The sequence below is a fragment of the Plectrocnemia conspersa genome, unplaced genomic scaffold, assembly GCF_051122295.1.
Source record: "Plectrocnemia conspersa isolate PC_06_02 unplaced genomic scaffold, ASM5112229v1 ptg000001l, whole genome shotgun sequence".
Taxonomy (NCBI): domain Eukaryota; kingdom Metazoa; phylum Arthropoda; class Insecta; order Trichoptera; family Polycentropodidae; genus Plectrocnemia; species Plectrocnemia conspersa.
In genome coordinates, this window is record NW_028277165.1 from 25,559,399 (window position 1) to 25,583,950 (window position 24,552).

The 24,552-nt window shown below is 29.2% G+C and overlaps 1 protein-coding gene across 14 annotated transcripts in view; it reads left to right on the forward strand.

Moving 5' to 3' along the window:
* Positions 1–24,552, forward strand: part of M7BP (Myosin-7a binding protein) — a 61,193-nt gene that overhangs the window by 24,482 nt on the left and 12,159 nt on the right. For 3 of the 14 annotated variants that reach the window (XR_015810217.1, XM_088188669.1, XM_088188735.1), the window contains 3 exons: positions 5,810–5,977; positions 6,098–6,210; positions 6,291–6,452. Coding sequence is in view for 9 of the 14 variants with exons in the window: in XM_088188669.1 (XP_088044795.1) it covers positions 5,810–5,977; positions 6,098–6,210; positions 6,291–6,452 (443 nt within the window). In the remaining 5 variants the exon portion in view is untranslated. Of the gene's footprint in view, positions 1–5,809; positions 5,978–6,097; positions 6,211–6,290; positions 6,453–14,237; positions 14,476–14,522; positions 14,631–21,270; positions 21,431–24,552 lie in introns of those variants that run through there. The other 11 variants (XR_015810239.1, XM_088188712.1, XR_015810238.1 and 8 more) reach the window with 7 other exon arrangements.

Here is a 24,552-nt window from a genome sequence, read left to right on the forward strand (position 1 = left end):
CAGAAGTCACGAGGTACGCGTCATATCTTAAGAATATATAACTAGTGCATTCGGGCTTATCCTCAAAACGACCGTTTCTGACCTGCCTTAGCGACTAAAGGCAATTTGTATTAAAAAAAACTTGTCTCACCGAAAAAAAGACTGAATATAAATACTGAAACGTGGATACCAGGAATCACTTCCCTTCGGACATTTTGTTTAAAGATATCCTTCCAGAGATTTTCTCTGGTACTACTGGCATCCACACTTGAACGTCTGCCGAAATCCAAAATATATGTTAAAGTATACAAAAAAAGATATAGACAAAAATTTTTTCCCCGTCATATACCTAGCTTTAAGAAAGCATGCATATTTTCAAACATCTGGCACGGACTCACCTTTTTTATGCAGCGGTTGTAAAACATTTTAAAAAAATGTAAAAATTCGATTCTTAACAAAAGAAAGCTGTATATAAATAAAAATTTTCAATTTGGCATAACATTTTGACTTGTAAATACTTTTTATTTAAAAATAGTTTTTAAAAAATCTGTAGGCAAAAATATCTTAAGCTATGTCTTAAAAAGTATTGAAATGCTTGTGTGTGGTCCAATTATCTTCACCATTGACTCTGATGTCATTTAAATATTACGAAAAGGAAATTACCAACTCGCCAGACACAATGTTCGATATTACAATTGCGTAATAATTGGAGATTTCCTTGCCAGCACATCCATAAACACTCTTAAGCACCCTTTTGTGCATAAATTAACGCGAAAGACAATGCGTCCAACCTGCGTAAAGACCGCTATTGTCATTCCCTCTCCACATACAACTCATTTTTTCATAATAAAAATTATAAATTAAATTTTCCTGTGTCTATTGCAGCATTATACGGACATTATATATGCAGCATTATATGGGCTACAAGAAATAATTTATGAACAAAATTATCTAAAGCAAAAAATGTCTACAGCAACCAATAAATGGAAAAGAAATAATGAAAGTCGATAAAATATGAAATAAAGTATTTAAAATTTACTGCGTTTTTGCAAACATTGTCTAAATTAGATTGGCGTTATGAGCAACTAAGACCTGTTTTTTACTTTCTCTGTGGCTCGTCTTTAGGATTCTATAACGTTGTTGATTCACAAGAATTAGATCTTTCTATTAGGCATAGCAAAAATTAAATAATATGAACACTTCATGACTTATGATTGATTGAGCAATCTTTGAATAGCAATGGTGCTCTTTGAATCTTAGCAATTATTTCTGTTTCTACTGCTTCTGTACAATAAGCTATATTTTTTTTAAATATTTTAAATGAAAAACTCAAAGACTTCCAAAAAACAAGTTTTATGCTTAAAATAGTCATAATTGTTTTATCTAAATATATATGTATATGTATATAAATAAAAATGTATTAATGAATATATGATCTTTCCCCATTCATATTTATTGGTTATGATCAAATCTACTTCCGAGTATATATAATAACATATTTATTGTTTCTAAATTATGATACTATTCTATATTTATTTGAGCCAAATAAATGTCTAAGACATATAACATTAAAAAGCAAAAGTATTTAATTTACTTAATAGTTATTTTTTATATGAACTGTATACACATTGCCAAAGGATCAAATGTTAAGGTTTACTTGAATAAACGTATATGTATTTATCTATTAATTTACAATTCAAACTGTTTGCGTTTCCATTATATTTTGTCGTTTCGCCATTACAAAAGTATAATTAGAAGACAAGGTCTCTATGGGGTCGAGGCACATGCTTTACGTTTGTTTACTGTCAGGTGCTAATACATCGAAGATAATCGATAGAACAGGATGCTTTGAAGCGGCGGAGAAGTAAAAGAGAAGGAAATGTTGCAACAGAGTCATCGACAGCCTCAGTTTGGAAACACCTCACATTATTTCAGTCCGAGCTGGTGGTCGCGCAACACGTGCTTCGAAAGTGAAAACAAACGTTTAAAACGCGCTGTGAACATGTGATAACGACTAAACATAATAAATACCTTAAATTAAAGCATAAATATTTTATAATAATAATTGATTTAGTTATAAAATACATAAGTAACTGAACAATAATAAATATTGTCTTATAGTGCTGATAAAATTAAAATAAATAAATCATAAACAAAGTGATAAAAATCGTTTTTTATAATGTAATTATTTTTATACATATATAACCTTTTAAATTGGTTTATTTTGGAAGTGTATTGAGCTATGAGCAGTTGGATATGAATAATTCAATCAGAAGAGGTTAAAATTTGAACTCAGCTTCATACGATAACCTGTTTTTTACTCACTTAAAAAAAAAATTGTATCACATTTTAATTATTCAATAAAAATATTTTAGAGCTTTGTTAAAAAATCAACATAAATTTATTTAATTAATTAAATTAAATTAAAATAGGCTTACTATCAACACAATAATGAACTTAAATTCAAGATTAAAATATGTTTTTTCAAAGTTCAACATATATTTATTTTGTACGAATCTTCTATAGATAGATACAAAGTTCTTAACTTAAGTTTTATTTAAAGTTTAATGTTGTGTTTGTTGTACTAAAAAAATCTTAAGTAATGGCTCAGTCTTGTCAAGTTTAAGTTCAAACGAGAAAGTATATTTTATTGATATACTTTTTAATCTAAATTGATATACTCTGTTATGATCAATAATTCATAGTTTATAGACTATAAATAAAATTAGGTACTTCATATTATAAAAGATGTATCGATAACATGAGATTTAATTTCAATTGTATTTTAGTTTGATTAATCTGTGACCTTGCGCTTGTAATAGAACCGGAAATTTTAGATCATATCATTAATGCAAACTAATTAGTTAATTGAAATAAAAATAAACCAGTTACATTTAATACAATTTAATTACATTAACTTACAGTAACCTACATAATCATGTGTATACCAGTGCTTATGGAAATATAGTGAAAAAAACTGTGACGTTATAGTGATGATCGTACGATTAAAGTGATGAGAACATGTCGTGGTTTTTAACATACTTTGAATCAACGGTCAGGAACATAGACTCTTGGCCAGCTGAAGAATATCCTTACGCATCAGACGCCAACCATGGAGGATCAAACTTGGCCATATTCATGATGATATTCGCCATATGCACGATGGAAGTGGTGCTTCTGAAGATCATTACCATGGAGATATACATACACAGGAGCGCCGCTAGAAATCCTTCCATGTGGATCACCAACGAGGAACAATGACGGCCAAATTAATATTAAAGATATATTTATTATGTATTATATTAATGTAAATAAAATATAGCAATTGTACTTTCGTTTTATTGATTCCTGTTTAGCATATTCGCTAATAAATTATTCAGTTTCTGGCGTTATAACCAAAGTCGTAACCCTGACATTAGCATGGTAATGTAAACAAAAGTAAATGCATTCACTTTCTACGTTTTCTCATCGTTGAATTTTAATCGGACTCTATTGCCGTCTTACGTTGTGTTACGTGTTTTAAAATATATTTGTATAATACATTATAGAAAAAGGTTCTCATCGAGGAGACATTATGAAAGTTTAGGTTGGGACACATGGATAATAAACACTTGCGCAAAGGAAACTGGGACAATGACCAACTTGGTTGTAATTGTTGCAAAACATGTTTGTAGCGATAAATTCCTATATAGAAATATCTGTATATAGATGAAAATAAATTATTATCTTAAAATGTTTATAGTAAAATATTCTTAAAGATAAAAATAAAAATAAATATGATAATATACAAACATACTTTCTTTTTTGTTAATAAAGGTACCGTCATATTAATTTGGGACGAAAAATTACGTTCAAGGAAGGAAAACACATCTGTTAGAAATCTATTGTTTGAAAGTAGCACAACTAACTAAAATTTCTTACTATTGCCATCAATATCTATACCATTTTTGTAGTTAGCAAAAAAAACAGCACAAATAACATTATTGTTTTCTTTAAAAAATATATTTATTTTCCAGATCATTTAAGAATCACTATTCATATAAATATATTCTATAACTGTACTTAAATAAATAAAATCCACAATATATTATGATTATAATATTTAAAGTACACACAGTTTGAGAAACTATTAAGCGCGCTGTCTCTGGCGTAATTTGTTTTGCTGTAAGTCGATTTTTAAGTGCTATTATCGTATACACAATGCATACGTATCAACATACTTGAATACATACAGGAAATCATTAAAAAAAATCCGTAATCTGCGACCAGATGCTCCACTTGAATAGATAATTAAAAATTTGGCGCAACCATTTTTTTTAAGAGTTTTTATGTAAAAATATATTAAACTTTACTAGTTTTTCAGTAAACGTCCTAAATTTCTCGCTGAATTTCGTGCGCTTCGGTGATGTACACTCAGTGTACATGTAGAAATGTATAACGTTTTTTTGAAAAATAATATTTAAATTCAGAAAAAATAAAATAATCATTATAAAGTCAAAGGCTTAACATTATATTAAATATATTGGTTGTAGTGAAACTTGAAGACTTTATCATCCAAATATTTACTAGAATCTTCTGTGTCTGTTATATAATATCTCAGTTTAATTAGAATTTGTCTTCGCTTTCATATTTATAATAAATCCTCAAATTTATTTCAGACAATATTTTTTTTAACATAATTAATAAATTATTTTTTATTTGATATTAATCTATAAAAAATGGGGTTGAAAATCTCTGTACGCAAAATTCACTCCTGTGCTAAGAGAAAAAATGTGAATGGCAACACTCATACGTGTAAACCAGGGTTCTCAATTATTCATAGTTTTCAACTGTAATATATTCGTCTTTTTTTCTCGGTTTTTGCCTGTAAAATATTATTTAATAAAAAAATAATTATTAGTTAATAATTCATATCTTAATTAATCAATAATTACTTTAACAATCGTTAAACTTTTTGAATTTTATTATATATGCATAATACAATGCTGTACGAATTACTGATTAGTGAGGACAATGTTTTATTTATTATTTTACATAACTTTTGATCAGAGATGTCATTTAAGCTTTATAAATCACCAGAATTAAGATCAGATTCAATTGAATTAATTTATCAAAATTGATGGAACATTTTAAATACATAATTTTATCGAATTTATTGTAAAAACAATAGCTAATAATGAATAAAACGAATTTGATTTTTGATAAAATAAAATCTTTGTGTCTTGAAACAACAAGTACAAAAATTTGTGACGCATACCTGTTTTTGAGATAAGCGTTAAACGATAATAAATAATGAGACTTTCAAACATTTTTTTCCTTCAACGAACAAACTCTGCGAATTTCAGTCATAGCAGAAACCACCGATAAACATTATATTCCCTAATGTTTTTTCGAATTTCGAAAAAACATTAGTGAATAGAATGCATTTCGAAACAAAATATGAAAAACCTGAGTTAATTGACTTTGGTGTAGTAAAAGGAATTTTTTGGGACCAATACTGTATATACATAGCGGACCTAATAACTGCGATGGACACAACTTTTGCAGACGATACAACTATCTTGGCATCAGACGTACATCCGAAAGTAGTAGCAGAGTTTACAATACCATTTAACCAAAATACAAATTCCCCCCTCTCCCTGTTAACAAACAGATCTTAAAAAAATATGTATAGCTCTCAATAAAATTCTAAATTTCTATTATGCTTTTTTTCTTGAAAGTTAGCAACCTGGAGAGTAAAAAGTACTATATAAAATAGTCATTGTAACTAAATTATGTGAATTAAATATGTTAAAATATACTTATTTTCCGCATCAATTTTAATTTTTAGGCGAGTCAAGAAAGCTGAGAAGATCAAATCTGAAGGATCCGACAAGATATGTTCTTCATGCTCGTGTCCCACAACTGAAGAATGTTCATCTTGCTCGTTGCCTATATGTTCTGAATGTTCATTGGTGTTGCAAGGTGTCCGTAGGTGTCAATATTGCACAAACGACAGGTGATTATATATAATATTTATCCAATTAACAAATAGCATAATTAATAATATTTGATATTTACTTAAACATAAGATAAAGATAAACAAATTTAATTTTAAAAGCATTTTTTTAATATTTAGATTGATCTTTACAAAAGAACTGAGATCTGGCAATAACTTTTTAAGGCTATTGAAAGACAACTTGTCTTTTGGACATTGGTCCGACGACGAAGACAATCTGAATCGAGCAAGGGGTAAATTATCTAATTTATCTAAAAACTGTCCAGTTAGAAAAAAATAAATAGAATTGATAAAAAAACTTTTCGATTAACAGTTACGCGCGCCATTGGCGCAGATAAAAATTCAGAAGAAACGAAAAAGAAGCAAGAAGAAGAGAGCAAGCAAGTTCGTGAATTTCTACAAGTTTTGGCAGAACGTCTGACCGGTGGATCCCTGGACGACGTGAGCATCAGCAAAATGTATCATCATCCAGAATGTAAGTAAATTTGTTATTTTTTATATATATTTATCACGCTTAACTCATTTAAAAATTTAAATTAAACTTGCGAATTACACAATAATTAAACTAATTATTTTTTGTTAATATAACATGTCATTTAATTACATTACTAATTAATTATTTATTAACAATATTATTTTTGTGGGAATGGTTTAAGTCTTGGATAGATTTTGATTTTCCCATATTGGTATTAAATTTAAATAATATTTTTTTCTTAAAATTATTTGGATTCATGTAAACGACAAATTTTCAGACTACAGGATGTTCAGAAAGTTTCACGGACCCCTCTGCTCTGCGATAGCAAGGTTGTCCATTTGTCTAAGAAACACTTCATCTAGTAAGTCCCTCTGTAACCATTTGCACTGAGTGACTTTATGTGTGTCTTATAATTGCATGTTTTTCAATAGATGCATGATCACTTTACTAACAAATAAACCATTCAAATTCTAAATAAATGTATTTGGTGATATTATATATAATAAATAACGTATTATCAACTAAATATTTGATCTGCAAAGTGACATCTAGTGATTTTAAGATATATTATTAAAATAATTTATATTTAATAGAACAGATGTCACTGACAAATAAATATCAGTTTCAGTTTGCTGATCTTATACTAACTTATATTTTGAGAGTAAAGATATAATATATGTATAGTATAGTAAAAAATAAAAGCGAAATTATCAGGCCTTGATCGCATCAACGTTATGTTAGAGCTGTGTGTTACAAATTGTCGTGGTTATTATATTATAGTAGGTTTGTTATATGCAAAAAGAAAAACACTTACTTCTCTTCATAGAAATGGCGTTATAAATAGGAAAAATAGTGAGATGAATTTGAAACAGAAAGAAGTAAGGTTAATGATGAGTAATATAATAGAAGGCGATCCATTTTCTTTGAATTCAATAAATTTTGATAAGGGACTAACGATTAAAGTGACCAGAATTGTTATAATGAAACTCATACTGAAATATAAACGCATTAAAAACTCAAGGCATATTGAATAAAAATACTAAAGCAGCAATGATGTTGAAATTAAGATACATTTGAAGTATATTGATGATTTAAAACGGTAATGTCAAATAAATTTTCCTTTCTATACATAAAAATGTGTGTTAATTTTTTAGCGCAATTAAGAATTTATTACTTATTTTATTAATTTATTTAGCTAATTGTTTTTACAATAAACAAGCTTATTCGAAACATACATATAAAATATAATATAAACATAAACATGTTTTGTGGATTGCCCTAGGAATATTATTATACAAATTCACACCTCCGTACATTATTCCCCAGGTCGTACTGCTCTTCTTATACCTAACCATCCTAAAATTGTCTCTATTACTAGTATTAAATCTATCTACTTCTTAATTTCTTATTTAATACTTATTATAATACTCTGGTAAAAAATAATTTTCATCTTCAATATTTCTTAACTTCCAGCCATTCTAATCTATCAATCATACTTCTACAATTAGTATATATATTTTTATTTAAAACTACTCTGAATGCGCTATTTTGTAATTTTTGTAACTTCATTTAATATAAAATATTAAGGATATATAATATTGTTGCACAATTACTAAGTGAGGCAATATTGTGCTATTGTAGATTGTTTTTTTTTGTGCTTATACTTAAATTAATTATGAAATCAATGGATAGAATTTAGAATTTACAGAAAATATTTTGTATCTAAAGTTGAGGAAATCTAATATACGTTTTTTCTTAATGGGGGAGGTTTATTGCGCTACCGTTGGTTTTCAATGTTCAAAGTAGAGATTTGGCAACCTTGCACTTTTCATTTCGCACTCCGTTATATTATTAATTTTGGTTAAATTCTACATAAAATATTACTAATCCTTCACAAATATATTTCATGTCTCACATCAGCTCATTTTCCAGTATTTTTTGCATTCAATAGTAGATTTTGAAAAGCACTATGAATATGAACATAGCCTTAGCTCTTTCTATTTTATCTATTATTCTTATCGAGACGATATTGAACCAAATCAGTGACAAGATATATTTTGGTCGTATTCTTTCATTGTATTCAAAAAGTAATATTCACTATCAAGTAGCAATTTAATATTATGAAAAAAAATGTAATTTCCATTTATAAACAATTTTCTATCCACATTTAAAAAACTCAATATAAATAGAGTCCAAAGGTTATATTATTCATACTTTTTCTTGTAAGTTAACGTTCCACTTTTTTCTTTAGTCTTCATAATATAAAAATTTTAGCATATTCCGTTGAAGATTTCTCGCGATTAAAAATCAGTTAACGACATCAACTACATAGAATAATGGACAATTTGAATTCGTTGCGTGATGACTTCTTCACATGGTCTTGAACAATCATGACGCAATTTTTCCCAGCACCTTTGTTGCAATTCCACTATTTAGAACAATTTCTTGAATGGGTGTCATTCGATGCGAGAGGTGCGATGATCATTACGGTTCTTCATCAATCACCATTACGAGCACCGTGACAGAAGGCCACTGCGAATGTGTGAATCTTCATTATGGGAAAACTATGCTTTCTAACATTTGACATTAAAGCTCGAGCAATTATTATCGATCGAACGGGAAAATACTGTAATCGATGTGTATATTTTTGTATTGCGGCCTCCTGACCCTATTACGTGAGAGTTAGAGCAATAATTTGCTGTACAAAAAATAACACGATTGAAAATATTTTTTTTTAGTTTTTAATACGCGTATTAATAATGCGTATAATGTTTTTTTATAATGTCAATAATTAAGGCGGTTAATGCTTCGTTGAAAAATATTTGTTTAGATGTTCCAGGCGTAGATTGATGCTTAAACACCTGTAGCTTTATTTTTAATTAATATAAAACATGCTTATTTAATCAGTTAACAATAATTTGTTAAGGTTATTTTGTGTTCTGGATAATCAACTCGTAATATTGCGCCATTAAATCTAACACGAGAGAATCATTCACCTCTAAATTCCTTACACATTGTTAAAATAAATTTGGAATAAAATCCGCTTGAAGATCCATTGCAGGGTTATAGTTGAGCTAAAATTATCAGCAGCATAAAAACAACCTTAAGGGTTAGTTTGTGTTATTCGTGTTTAATAAATTTAATAACTCAATAACTAGTGGCTTATTTGTCATGCTTTATCTTACCAAGATGGAAACATGTATTAGAAGTTACAACAACTTTAAAATTATAATATTATATAATAATATAGTATGTTCTGGATTACCCTATAATTTATTATTACATATTATACCTTCACTTTTCTATGTATATTATATCGAACCGTATTTTATACCTTCGATTTCGCGTAAGGAAAAACATGCGTATCCACACACATGTTGGCAAATATTCGTTGTGTAATACATCACTAGTTGATCTCTCAACAACCTGTTATTTCAACTCAAATAGCCCCGAAGCAATCGGATGGAAAGTGATTTAAGAAAGAGAGAGATGAAATCCAGCATCCCGTCCGCAATCGATTCTTGATGAAAAGAAAAATCTTTACGCACTCTCACAGTCGTACGATTGAAAGTGACATATTGATCGATGAATTTATTATTTGTTTGAAGTATTCTGTATATATAAAAAAGGAGTGGAGGTACGACCAAACCTTTGTTGATCTTCAAATATTGAGTCGGTCTAAAAGTGAGGTGTTTTTTTTATCATTTTGTATATAGATCTAAAAAAATCAAGGTTATTAATTGACGAAGTATTCGTCAACGAGCTAAATTATAATAATATATAAAATATTCTTATTCAAAACGACTGTCGTGCCCATTGTATTGGTGGCAAGACAGATAGAAACGTCTTGAAATTAACTTTCTTCAATCTAAATTTAATTTTAGTTCGTGAGAAGTCTTAAGATCAATCAGTAATTTGAGTATAAATTGATATTTATTACCTTCCTCACATAACTAGTTTCAATATTATATAAACATATTTAAAGACCTAAGTATTAAACATATTTATTGATAACCAAATTTGCGTACTGATCTGTATTATTATGTTTTAGATAGTGATTTTTGCTATAAGATTTGCTATAAATAATTACTATCCGACCTAATTCTTTCACAGATTCATATCACAATGTTATATTTCTTCTCAGAGCAGAGCCTAATATTGTTTTAAAAGATCAAATTAGTGTTATACACATTAACTTGATCTTGTAAAACATGTTTGCAGTAAATAATATTTTGGTTCATAAAGTATTTTTCTTTTACTTTTGGTATTTTATAGTCAAAGTGTGATTTAAAGAAAAAACTTAGCTTTTTTTTAACTACTTTCTGAAAATAATATAACTACAGGATACGTCTCTATTTTGTCTAATAGGATCATAAATACGGTTAAGTTACTTTAGTAAAAACCAGAAAGAAATTTTATTAACAGCTAAAACCGTTATCAATTTTATTAGAAGCAGATCTTTAGCATAAAGATAAACAGCAATACGATGGCCCTTAAAAATGCATATTATAAAGCACTTGTTAAAACTAAGTAAAACAATTTTTTTTCTGGAATAAAAAAATCCCACTTTTCTTATCTATGAATGTTCTTAATTAACTAGCAGATATTTTTTACCAAATGAATGAAATAAATCTTACCATTTAAGATCTTGAAGTCACTATTATGGATGTAGTTAAATTATTACAAGCTTTCTTGGCTTAGTTACCAATTTGGAAGAAGAGAGTTTTAAAAATGCATCTGTGACACTTGAAAACATCATTTATTATATTAACACTATCTATGCGTCTATCTCAAGAAGTAGTTTTTGAAGATCTTGTTAAACTCTGGATTTCACACGTTGTAGCTGGACTAGGGTTAACGTGAAGAGAGAAGCGAGTGCTTTCTTGGTCTTCCCAGTCGTTAAGGATATTAGGTTAAAATTCTTCCTAGAAAGCATTTCAGCAGATAAGAGTTCACATACATTTTTGGCCCTGCAACCCAAGATAGGACTTCGCCTCTTCCAAGAACTTTTCCCTAACTCTTCTGGTGTTGCGTCTTGATTGTTTAGTTGTTGGCAGTGTCGTAGCTAGGGTATGTGCCGCTTAGGGCGATCCTTAAAATTACCGCCCCCCTCACCCATACATTTTTTACAGGGTCATAAAATCAGCATTTCTTAAAATAATAAATTGGTTATTATTAAGTTCTAGTTATTCCTGGATTTATATATGTTTTAGTACATTCAGGGTTAAGAAGCACATTATCGCGAATATGCCGCCCCCAAGCAAGTGCCGCCCGGGGCTGCCCGCCCCCTCCGCCTCCCCATAGTTACACCACTGGTTATTGGTTATATTTATCTGATAATTAGTCGTATTTTCTTTGCTGCTCATTGTTGCCATATAGTGAGTTTCCAGTCCATGTAAAAGCAATAAAATTGTGCCAAGCATTTATATTAAGATTTTTATAACATTACGAGTGAGAATTGAATAAAGTACATCCAAACCGAATTTTGCATAATAGGAGCGCGCAAAAAACAATTATCCCTTCTCAGAAGTCAAAAATCCACGTCAAAAGCAATAAAATCGTGCCGTCGCAGTCGCAGTGGGAACGCTCGTTACCGAGCGTTCCCACTGCGACTGCGCCGACACGATTTTATTGCTTTTGACGTGAATTTTTGCCTTCTGAGAAGGGATAATTGTTTTTGCGCACCTCCTATTAACCAAAATTCGATTTAAATATACTTTGATCAGTCACTTTATATTAGAAGTACATCTCAAACAATTGTAGTTTAGTTTAGATTCATTATTTGTGGTCAGTTTTTACCTTTTATATACATACAGTAGACCCCCAATAGCACGGTAAATTGGGAACATGTTATTTAGGTGCGTGTAGTTGGGGGATTAGAAAATACTTATACAATATTTTGCATTATGTATCTACGAATTAAGCGCGTGTGTTGAGATATCCTCCCTTTGGCTCACTCACACATAAAGTAACGGGCACAGTATATCCTACAGTCCACAATATGTCATCTGGATGAAGTACCGTTACACGAAAGAGCATGCTTTATCTTTTTCTTCGTTGAAATGCAACACCACTCCCACTTTTATTTCTAGGGGATCGGCGTCAGTTCTGGATTGTTAAATGAATAAATTTGATTAACCTACAATACCACTAACTAAATTCCATAATTTTACTACTTATCTATCTGATTTTTTTTAATTTTGTGCAGAATTTTAACGATATTTTAAATAAATATAATTATTATAGTCATTATTTTTGTTTCCAAAAGCAATAAAATATTTAAATTTATTATAAGAAAAGAGAGTATTATATAATAAAAATAAAATGGTAAATATTTCTTTAGAAGCGCAGGGTAACACCCCAACGGTGTATGGCTGAGAGACAAATAGTAATGGATTCTAATTAGAATGTAACGGTAAACCGTCGAGCTCGATTGGGAATCTTATGATGCTTCATAAGATTTCCATGTCATCTGGACGAAGTACCGTTACACGAAAGAGCATGCTTTATCTCTTTCTTCGTTGCATGCGACACCACTCCCACTTTTATTTCTAGGGGATCGGCGTCAGTTCTGGATTGTTAAATGAATAAATTTGATTAACCTACAATACCACTAACTTCAGTCCATAATTTTACTACTTATGTATCTGATTTTTTTTAATTTCGTGCAGAATTTTAACGATATTTTAAATAAATATAATTATTATAGTCAATGTTAAATGTATTCCTATTATTTTTGTTTCCAAAAGCAATAAAATATTTATATTTATATAATAAAAATAAAATGGTAAATATTTTTTAGAAGCGCAGAGTAACAGGTGTATGGCTGAGAGACAAATAGTAGTGGATTCTAATTAGAATGTAACGGTAAACCGTCGAGCTCGATAGGGAATCTTATGATGCCTACAGTATATCCTTGCTATGATTTTTTCCTTGTATATCCTTGCTATGATTGCCCTCTTCCACTTCCCTCTCGGCAGGCTTGTATATAACTATAACAAGATAAATTATTTTTTAGTACATAAACAACCATTTTTTATATTTATTCCATTTTAATTCACATAGTCTATTTATTTTCAAATATTTATACAAAAATATTTAAGACTATAATGTAATTATATGATACGTGCTACAATAAAAAATATATTATCTAATACAAAAAACAAGCAATCATATGCTGGTGTTTGGTCACGTAATAGGACATTACTTTATGGAGTTTGGTTGTTTTTATGACGACACTGGTTGTTATCTATATTTTTTATTTTGGTTTTATCATATGTTATACGTGTCTCAAAAAAAAATATTTTCTTGAATAGAAAATTCTTAGATAATCACATTACATCAATAATAATATTTAAATACTATTCAATATTTTTATTATTATTATTCATTTGATGTAATATTTATCAAAAAATATTTACTGATAAATAATGTACATTCTTTTTTATATATTTTACCTAAAATGACTTGCGTGTGCTGTTATCTAAATTCACATATAAAAGGAAAGGAGATATGTTGAGTAACATATATTTAATAATACGTAAATATCGAATTACGGATGCATCCGTTAAACCGTAACAAACGGTTAACACTGTCGCCGACGCAGCAGCGGTTTTCATCGATTTTTCTTAAATATTTTCTTTGACGGTGTGGGAACAGACATACATATTAATTAAAATGTTAACATTCACTCCACCTTTGTCGAATGTAATATTTGAATATTTTTAACCTGTACTACGTTACGTGAAACGCTCGAGACGTAGCCGGTCATATCATCAACACGTCAGTCTTATTTTGCTAGCCGTGCTATATAAACACATCGCACAACGTGGTGCTACGTGTGTGTAAAATGTAATACATTTTTTTATAAAATATGTAACTAAAAGTTGTGATCAATAATAATAATAATAACTATAAATATATTTAAATTAATTTATAAATGTTTTGTGCCTAATAGAGTGATTGTGCCTTTTATATATATTATATTATTAAATTGCAGTGATATGTGATCATGTATAAAATAGTATTATTTATATTTTTAAATATTTACACATACATACATACATACAGGTGTTCAAAAGTCACAGATATCTTATCTGAAAACGTCTATTTTATGTCAAGTGCGTGAAGTTCTCATGAATGATAGATGGTTCAATATGCAATAAATTAACGTGAAAGGTGATATTCTATTAATTTATGATGAAAAAGCATAGTTCATTTACACAAGAAAGTTATATTATTTTGTATATGTTAGTAATGTACTATACAATATATAGATTAGAGATTAGATATACCTTAAAATGTAATGAAATATTTTTATTTTAAAGCATTGTATGTTAACATCGCTGGAGCTTATCTTTTTATATGAAAATTATTTATTCATATGAAACTCAGTTCGACCTTTGGTCGCATTTACGGCCATTCTTAAGGTCGTATTAAATTGCTGTTGTGAAGATAACTTGAATTTGAGGTCGTACTTGTTGTATCAAATGCGTAAAAAGATAGTGAAATTCGATTGAATGACGGTTAAATGTTTAGAATAGTTGGTTTGTAATTGTGAATCGTGCGCGAGAACCTGTTCTTAATGATTGGCCTAGCAAGGTCGCCTCGGATTGGACCTTTGAAACGACCATAAAACTTTTCTGTAAATTAAATTTATTTCAAAATAACGTTCAAACGATTCTTAATTGTATCACAATCTATTTGACATCGAAATAATCTTGATAGGTATTTATATATATTTTTTTAAAGGAAGAACATGTTATTTAGAGTCTATAAAGTTGTAGAGATTTATTTTATTTACTTGAACCCAGTGTGAGTAATTGGCTATTATTTTATATTACTCTATTGGTTACTATTATCTTTGCCAAAATAAGCTCATTAAATGGCGACATTTTCAAAACAAGATATTCACGTGCTCTTAAAGTATATTTATTTAACCGTATTTTACAACGATAACATGATCTGTGCGATTGTGTTTTTATATATTTATTTATTTATTTATTTACATGTTCAAAGCACAGTGGCGTAGCTATTGTAACAGTGGTGGACCACCCTGGGCGGCACTTGCTTGGGGGCGGCATTTTCGCAATGGAAGGACCGTTAATGTAATTTGCTTCTTAAACTAATTGCGCTAAATAATATATATTCACGAATAATTAAGGGCTAAGCTGAATATGTGAAAACAATAAACAACGGTTTTTTGACCCGGCTGTTCATAAAATGCCGCCTCTTTCCCAGTTTCTTAAAGTCGGTAAAAGTCGAGATGTTCTTTACTGTTTGTTCGAATTAGTTACTTTTTTTTGATAATTATACACACTTAATGCAACTCAAAAAAATAAATTGAGAAATACGATAAAAAATATTTATTTCATACAAAAATATTTATGTGCATCTTTAATAATTTCTCTTTTAAATAACGTATTATATGTTTGTGTGTTTATATGTGAGAGTTGTTTATATAACGGCCATCATAATAAAATTAAAATCCTTTACCAGCAACTCTAAAAAAGCACACACGTCGACGCGACTCAATGAAATCATATCCCACCATTACTTATAGAAATTTTGTAGGAAATAAAAATGGATTTATATTTCCTCATATATACAAATAAGAAACATTTTTTATTTAGCAACTAGACCAGAAAAGCATGCTCAATGATACTGAGCAATAAGTGATTATACAAAGCACACAGTGCCTTCGAGCTTCTTAATTTTTGCTAGTATCGCAAAATAAATTCTATCATCTTAGCATTTGTTTTTTATATGATCTTGAAATAAGACACACAAATCGCTTACCACTTCTGAGCGTTGAAGCACAATGTTATCCATTTCATAATTAAAATTATATAGTGTCCTTGTTCTAAAATACTTCTATTAGGTAATCTATTAACGAATGAACTTTAAATTTAAAATTTTTGTTATCCTCAATAGAATCTATTTACTAAGAGGAATTCTGTAAGATCATCGGTGATAATTAATATCAATAAAAACAGAGGAAACGACTTGTGTAGCCTTATTGAACATACTGACAATCTGAAAAGTATGATTCAAACAAATATTCAATGAAAAACTTTAGCAAAAGCCTTTTCAAAATCAAATATATCCGCTTACTCTTAAATTTCCCTATATAATTAAAACAGACTATTAAATTCTAAAATATTGTATTTTATAAAATCAAGCATTATCGTATTAAATTTATTTAGACCCGTTATCAATCTTAAGTAAAATATTTTATTATTTTAACATACATATATATATATAAAGACATATTTACTGTGCCATTAGCATTTATTTATCGTGATGAATTTAAGTGCATCTTAAATAATTAGATCAGTTAAAGATGCTTATAAATTTCTAAAAAAAATTATCAGTGTATTTTTGGGTCGTTAGTAAAACGAAGTGATTGACACCTAATCGATTCGTATGCCGAGTGAAAACGGTTAATTTCTGTGTCGCTTTTCGAGTGCTAAAATTGCTGTATTTATTGGTTTTTACCATTGACTATATAACGAGCGCATGATGAATCGCAACAATTAAATTTTGCGAATTGTCTGAATTGCACCAATTAGAAACGTTACTTGCGATTGATTAGGCCAATATAAAATTTCATTTTAATAGACTTTCTACATTAGATGAAAATGCAATAAAATGAGTGTTGTTATAATATAAACCGAGAAAATTTTATTAATCTAAGTATGCTCAATTCTGCATGAATTAAACGAGAAGTTTTATATGGATATTTTAACTAAAATATGTCAAATGAAATTATCTCTAATATGTAAGAGCAATATTTGACAAAAAAACATGCTTACCATGAAATAACCCTTTCACTAATTAATCTGCGTTAAATTTAGTATCAAAATTGGTCCTATTGCGTATAATGTTTTTTACAGAAGCTAATATGTAACGTATAAAACCATAGACAGATTATTAATGCACTATGTATTAATTTACTACTTTCCAATATATATTCAAGCAAATAAAAAACTGTGTTTAAAATTAATCTGACATTTATTTGCATTTAAAAGTCTTTGGATAAATTTAAGATTATTTAGTAACTTTTGTAGTTGTATAACATAACATTATAAAAACAGTTTAATTAATAATTTGTATTTATTTCCAGTAAGTTTGTACGTATTTTATCGAAAGTTTGTCTAAAAAGTTAACTCACTTTAGAGAAACATTATAAATTGTATATGTGTAGTAATTGAAAAAACATTTTTTTGTATCTAAATACCATCTGAATGACGCCTATCAATTTCATGATCACTTGCGATTAAAAAATCGTTGTTTTATCAGTGAAATCAGCGTTTCTCAACATTTCCCACACTTGCATAGTCACGCGTCACTGTTATTTCTCTTCGAGATTATACTTTCATACATCACGCGAATTGGAGTTAATCGCTTGTAAATATGTATTGTGCCCTTGTAGTAATTGCAGTCAGTAAATGAAGCTTAAAAATCTTTATGGCATTACAAAGTAAAACGACGCGATAAAATAGTAAACTCGTAACCAATAGAATTTGCTTAGATAAACGAAGTCGTAGTTATGTAGGACGCTTCTAATTTATTTAGACATTTGTGCAAATAGTTTAATTATAATTGAATTCTATGCCTTTTTATTTCACTACATTAATCACATCTGTTAATTATGATTGTTTACATTTATTAAATTAGAAAATTATAGAGCGGTATGAATATTATATGCGTAAATTAATAAATGTGTATATTATTTTGTATAATTTTACTTTAACAACGTCATCGTGACTTTTTTATAATATATAAAAAAATATATGTATTTTTAATTTTTACATTATATTAATACTGTATTTTTTAGTCTCTTTAATACTTTTCATGGTTTTATTATTGCAAAATCAATGAAATATAATTCATATTCATTATGTCTTTAAAAACAATTTTGTAAGTAAGTAAGATTACATTTTTTGTTGACAAGTAATTTTTTTTATTTTTAATTAGTTACTTTATAATACAGTGTATTACATACAAAATATTTTTAACGCATTATGATGTTAAAAAATATGTTTTAAAAACGCTTAAATGATCACTTCTTAATGCTTCCACTACATTCTCTGGAAGTTGTCCGAACCTGAAGTCGGCCGAGATCTACGACTTCGAGTAAGCGCGGCGGCTGCTGTCACGTACAACCGTCATATTTGCGCGCGATCGTAAAAAGTGCCAAATAATCGCAATTTTTAAATTGTCATATTATTAAAATTACGCTACTGATAATCATAAAAGTTTGTGTAAGCACTCACCAATACAATATCAATGAAAATTTTCGGTCGTAAATATTCAATTTACGCAAAATCTTTGTCGGCTTTTGCAAAATGCCATAAGGCATAAAAATGATACTTCAGAATACGAACACAATATCTGTGACTATCCTAGAATTTGTCGCCATCGATTCTAAGAATTCGTTATGGTGTGACATTTATATAAACCGATCTAGGAAAATACATAAGAATATTGGAAAAGATTTTTTTTAACAAAATCAAGTACCACTAATTATTTTTTAATTATTTAATTTTATATGAAAAAAAATATAATAACGATATATGTTAAAAGAATATACTATCAAAAATATAATTAATCTAAAATATTAAAAGATGTCAGTAAGAATCTATTGAAAATCGAGCTTCATAAAACATGTTCACATGCGTCCCACTGTAGCATGTGTTATTATAACTTGACCACGATGCAGCGCTCGTCATGTGTGTTAACCATAGGACGCCTACGCGCATACTGAAATTGAACCGAGTTATTCGTTCTATCTCAGTTTGCGAACCACCATATAATTATCTCTCTCACTCTCGTCACTTAGCACGCGAGAGACCGAAAGGGGAAGTATCTCACCGCTCGCGCTCGAAAGAGCAGCTCCGACTACGGTCCCTTTGACTCGGAAATATGCCGACAATGTTCTGAAGTCGACTGAATTACCACTTTACATCCCATTCTCGGTAACCTCGGACAACTTCCGAGAAATTTTAGAGCAGGCAGAACCGAACTCCACCGAAGTAACCCACTATATTCTCCGTCATTGGCCAATCTAGGCCAACTTACAGAGAGTGTAGTGCAGACATAAAACTTTAAATTCATTCAATGCAAAAAGTATTCTTATTTTTATCTTGCACGTTGAATTGATGAGGCACACAAACATCGTAATGTGATGCAGATGCTTCACTTCACAGCGGAATATTTACTATATAACAAAAAAAATCATTGGCCCTAAAAACAAAGGCGATATAAATTTACATTCATCAATTTTTTTAAGCTACCATTAGCCTGTCGATTTTATTGACATCTCTACCGTACACATTACAAATAATTTTATTATTTATTAACATAAAGTAAATCAATTTATATATGTAATTTTTAAACATATATTTTAAAACCATTCAAGAAGAATAATATTTGAGTGAAGGAAAAGAAAGTACCTTTAAGATTTTTTGATAGCGTCATTAAAATTCATAAAAAAATATGAATCATTCTATTTAATGGATCAAATACCTCAAAAATATATTTTTTTAATCTAGTAATTCTATATGATTTACGTGTGGCGAATTTTCTTCGCAATTTGCCACACCTGTGGTTGGATCTAAAATAGCATTATGTTTAATGGAAACAATGATTCGTTTTAAAATTGCTGTATTAATATTTTTCCACAAGCATAATTATACTTCATGTAAATGTTTAACTTATCATTAGCATTATTAATTACAAATAACAAATATATTAGTCATGTCTTTTGATCTCCTGAGGTTATTGCGTGATTAGACCGCATTTATTATATACCATTATAATGAAACAACTATTAACCTGGGCCTGATCTCATAGTCCAACGATTATTGTATAAAAAAAGTCCTTGGATGTTGGCATTTTATGAATATTCTATATGCGATAGGTGACTGAGACGTCTTCAAAAAAATACAACAAAAAAACAAATCTAACGTCTTTTTACCTTTGCGAATATTAATGAAACGTCGAAACCACTAAAAATATTATGTGAATATAAAGTTTTATTACTAATCATAAACTGTCAATCCTATAAATATAAAATATAGATTATATTAATGATACATAAAAATATGCATTTAATACTTGTTCTAATATACATGTTAATCACACGTTTTTATAAATTATTTATAGACCCCTTATCTTAAGAGTGATCTTCTGTCTATCTCTGAAAATGCCATTCAATTATAAAATAATAAGACAGTGCTTAATATTTGACTGCTATCAATTTGATATTAATTCCAATGAAAACTTTAACTATCAGACGTTGAATTATTTTCCGACGTTTGTGTTTTTTATCACATTTTTTCGTTATCATTTACCATTCGAAATAATGATTAGAGTCGATCGTGTAAGAATGTTGTTACTGTTAAACGCGTCGCGGAATAGTTAATTCGCTCGCACAAGTTCAACGTTCTTGGGTTCGCCGTTAAGGTCTTTTTAAACTGACCCACATTAGGAAAGACGTGTTTATTACAAAAAATAGACACATACCAATTCAATTCGGCACATTATCTTGCAAAACATTTGTTTAGTGCATACCTTCAAATGAAATGATCGATGACCCAAAAATAAGCACATTTTTGGTATTGCTTAAAAGCAAATATCGTTGTTATATTATGCCATTTATAAAAGAATATCATTATAAAACGTCATAGCAAATAATGCGTAAGAACGTTAGGTATGTGTACATGTGTAAAGCTAATTTATATTACGACTTGAACATAAAATATTTAGTAGTGATAATGTATGCATGTATAACTGTGTAAAATATCTTATTTAGTGCAATGACTATTTTTTTATTTGCTGTAATGAATATTCGATAATATTTCTTTAAAAATCATATAACATGTGGGAATATGTTTTGTCCATGCTGGTTGGATTTTGGATGGGAATTTCATCTTTACTCTATCTGATTTTTTATTGGATTGAAGAAAAATGGGGTAAGTGTTATTTTAAATGTTTTATCATATACATATTATAAATATTTATACACTTTAACAATAAAATAAAATAAACTTTTTATCAGTGTGTATAACTGTATATACCTAGTATTATATTTTATCATTTTAAGGCTACGAGTGACGCGTAGTTATTTTTTATTTGATTTACACTAAACTATATTTTTTTGCTTTAATATATTATTAAAAATCATAAGTTACATTTAAATATATATTTTAAAATTACTATTGACTAACATTTACACTAAATTTTTGTGCCTAAAATTATAATATATTTTTTAACTGACAAATGTAGTTTAGATTTATTTATTTTTTGTATCAAATGTTATAAAACTATTTTATAAAGAAAAATCACAAACTACATAATTATTATATAATGATAAGAGCAGTTAAATATATCTTTTAATTAAAAAAAACATATACTATTAGTATATATATATGTATATATAATTTCATAATATATTATATTATAATTATTATGTCAACTATATATGTATAATACTTACTTTCACTATAAAAGTGTTTTAATTATATATTTCGCTTTCATAAAAAAGACCAATTAATTTATTCTTCCCGTGTCATTTCTTACTGTTTTCAAGTAATACAAATAAGAAAGATAAAATCGTCTAAAAATACATAAGTAGACTAATTATAAATAATATACCATTTATAACAAGCTTTTTATACTTTAATCAAAGATGCGTTGTTATGCATTTTTAAATTAAACTAAAATTGTATATGCATTAGTAACATATCAGTGCAAGTCATCCATCGTAACATAACAGACGTCAGTGTAAAGCATTACAACCGTGTTAACACAATCAACAACTTTTTAGCTAATATTATTGTCATTGAACGTTTTTAAAATATGAGTGTTTATAATATTTATGTTATCAAATAAAGAAATCATTTATAATGTGTACGGTAGAAATGCAAATGAAGTACGACAGTTTTAAAAAATAATGCCTTTATTTGGGCTAATGATATTATCTTATTTTATTGTTTTGTAAATATCGGAACACGCTTTGCAATACTAGACTGGAATCAAAGTGTGTATTAACTAGTGCAGGGGTCGGCAAAGTGCGGCTCCGGAGCCGCATGCGGCTCTTTGGCTCCTTGAGTGCGGCTCTGGCACAAATATCCACGGGCCAGGTCGCTAATTCTGGTCGAGTGTCCTTTCCATGTAACGTTGAATGTGTGCGTGAGCGTTGACGTAGTACCTGTTTCGTCCGGTAGGGGCGCAGCGCAGCGTAGTAGCATGACAGCTGTCAACCTGCGTATTTGGCGGTTACAGACGGGGCCAAAAGTATGACTGGCGTATGTTGCCATTTTGAAAGAAAAAATGAATCACGAGATATTGGTTTATCATTGCATTATTCACCAAGGAGCACTTTGTGCGCAGACATTTCCGAAAGAAATTAGTAAAGTTATGGGATTAGTGATCACGATCATCAACTCCATTGTAGCTAAAGCTCTCAATCATCGTCAATTCAAAGAATTTTTAGTTGAAATGGAGAGTGAGTACGCTGATCTTTCGCTTCATAACAAGGTTCAATGGTTATCAAGAGGGTACGTTTTAAAACGTTTCGCATCCCTATTGCCAGAAATTGAAGCATTTCTCCTTGAGAAGGGTGTTCACTATCCAGAATTTACAGACAATCAGTGGATCCAAAACTTTCATTTCATGGTAGACGTTATGTCTCATTTAAATCAGCTTAACCGTAAATTACAAGGGAAAGGAAACACAATTTTTTCGATGTTAGAAGAAGTCATTTTATTCGAAAACAAATTATCCCTTTTTGCTCAAGATTTTGAAAGACCAACCTTGTTTCACTTTCCGAGCCTGCTGAAGCATCGCCAAGAAAATAATTTCTCTATTGACAAACACCATTTCAAAACAATAATTTTTAATATGAGGGAAGCATTTCTCAGCAGGTTTCATTCGTCAAAAATCATCTTAATGCTAATACAATAACTGAGTTGAAATTTTTTCCTGTTAGCATTGACATTGGTAACTTTGAAATACAATTGCAGGATTTAAAAAACAAGGAAATATGGAGCTCCAAATTTCAACGTTTCTGTATTGATTTGGAAATATGGAGAAGAACGAATGTGATCTTAGTTTACAACATAAGTGGTCTGCTTTGAAAGACCTGGAGAATGAAGACATGATCATTTTCAACGTCTGGAATAGTATTCCTGACTCTTACGATCAGCTGAAAAACTTGCGTTTGCTGTTCTCTCCCTTTTTGGTTCTAAATATACATGCGAATAATCCTTTTCAAGCATGAACTTTATCAAGAGTAAACTGAGAAGTCGTCTTATTGACGAGACTTTGAATCATGCCTAAAATTAAAAACAACAACATATAAACCTAACTTACTGAAACTTTCCAAGGAGATGCAAGGACATTGTTCGCATTAAGTGTTTGTCAGTCATTGTCATGGTTTAAATTTATGGATACCTTACTTTCATATCATATTTTATCAACGAATAAATCTTTATTAAGTGTGAAATCAAGTTTTATTCAATGTACCCGTAATTTAATGAAGGTCTAAAATTATAATAAAGGTTTACTAAATTAAAAAACAGATTTGGCTCTCAGAACTATTCTGAATCGTTGTAATGTACATATTTGGCTCTTCGGCCAATAAGTTTGCCTACCACTGAACTAGTGTAACGGTTTCAACCACCTGCACAATTAATTTAGAGGTAATTTTAACGACTATTTCGAACAAATGAAAAGAAATACTAATTAGTCTCGAAAATAAGAGAGATCTCGGTGCTAAACAATTGCGTTAATAATAGTTAATATTTCACGGATTAATCACTTGTAAGCACCTGAAAAAACTACTGCTTGTTTGTAAATGATGCGCGATAGACAATGCGTTTTATCCTGAGCAAAAGGAATATTGTTATTTTTTACATTTTGTTGATGATCGTTAAAAGCTTTTACTTTTAATGCGTAAACGTATTTCGGCGGTGTGTTCAAAAAGCGATGCAATTGATTCGCCACCATCCTCATCTGCGATTCAAACCAGCAATATAAAATGATCAGATGGTAAGCATTAGCTCGACTTTATTTCAATTATTCAATACAATAA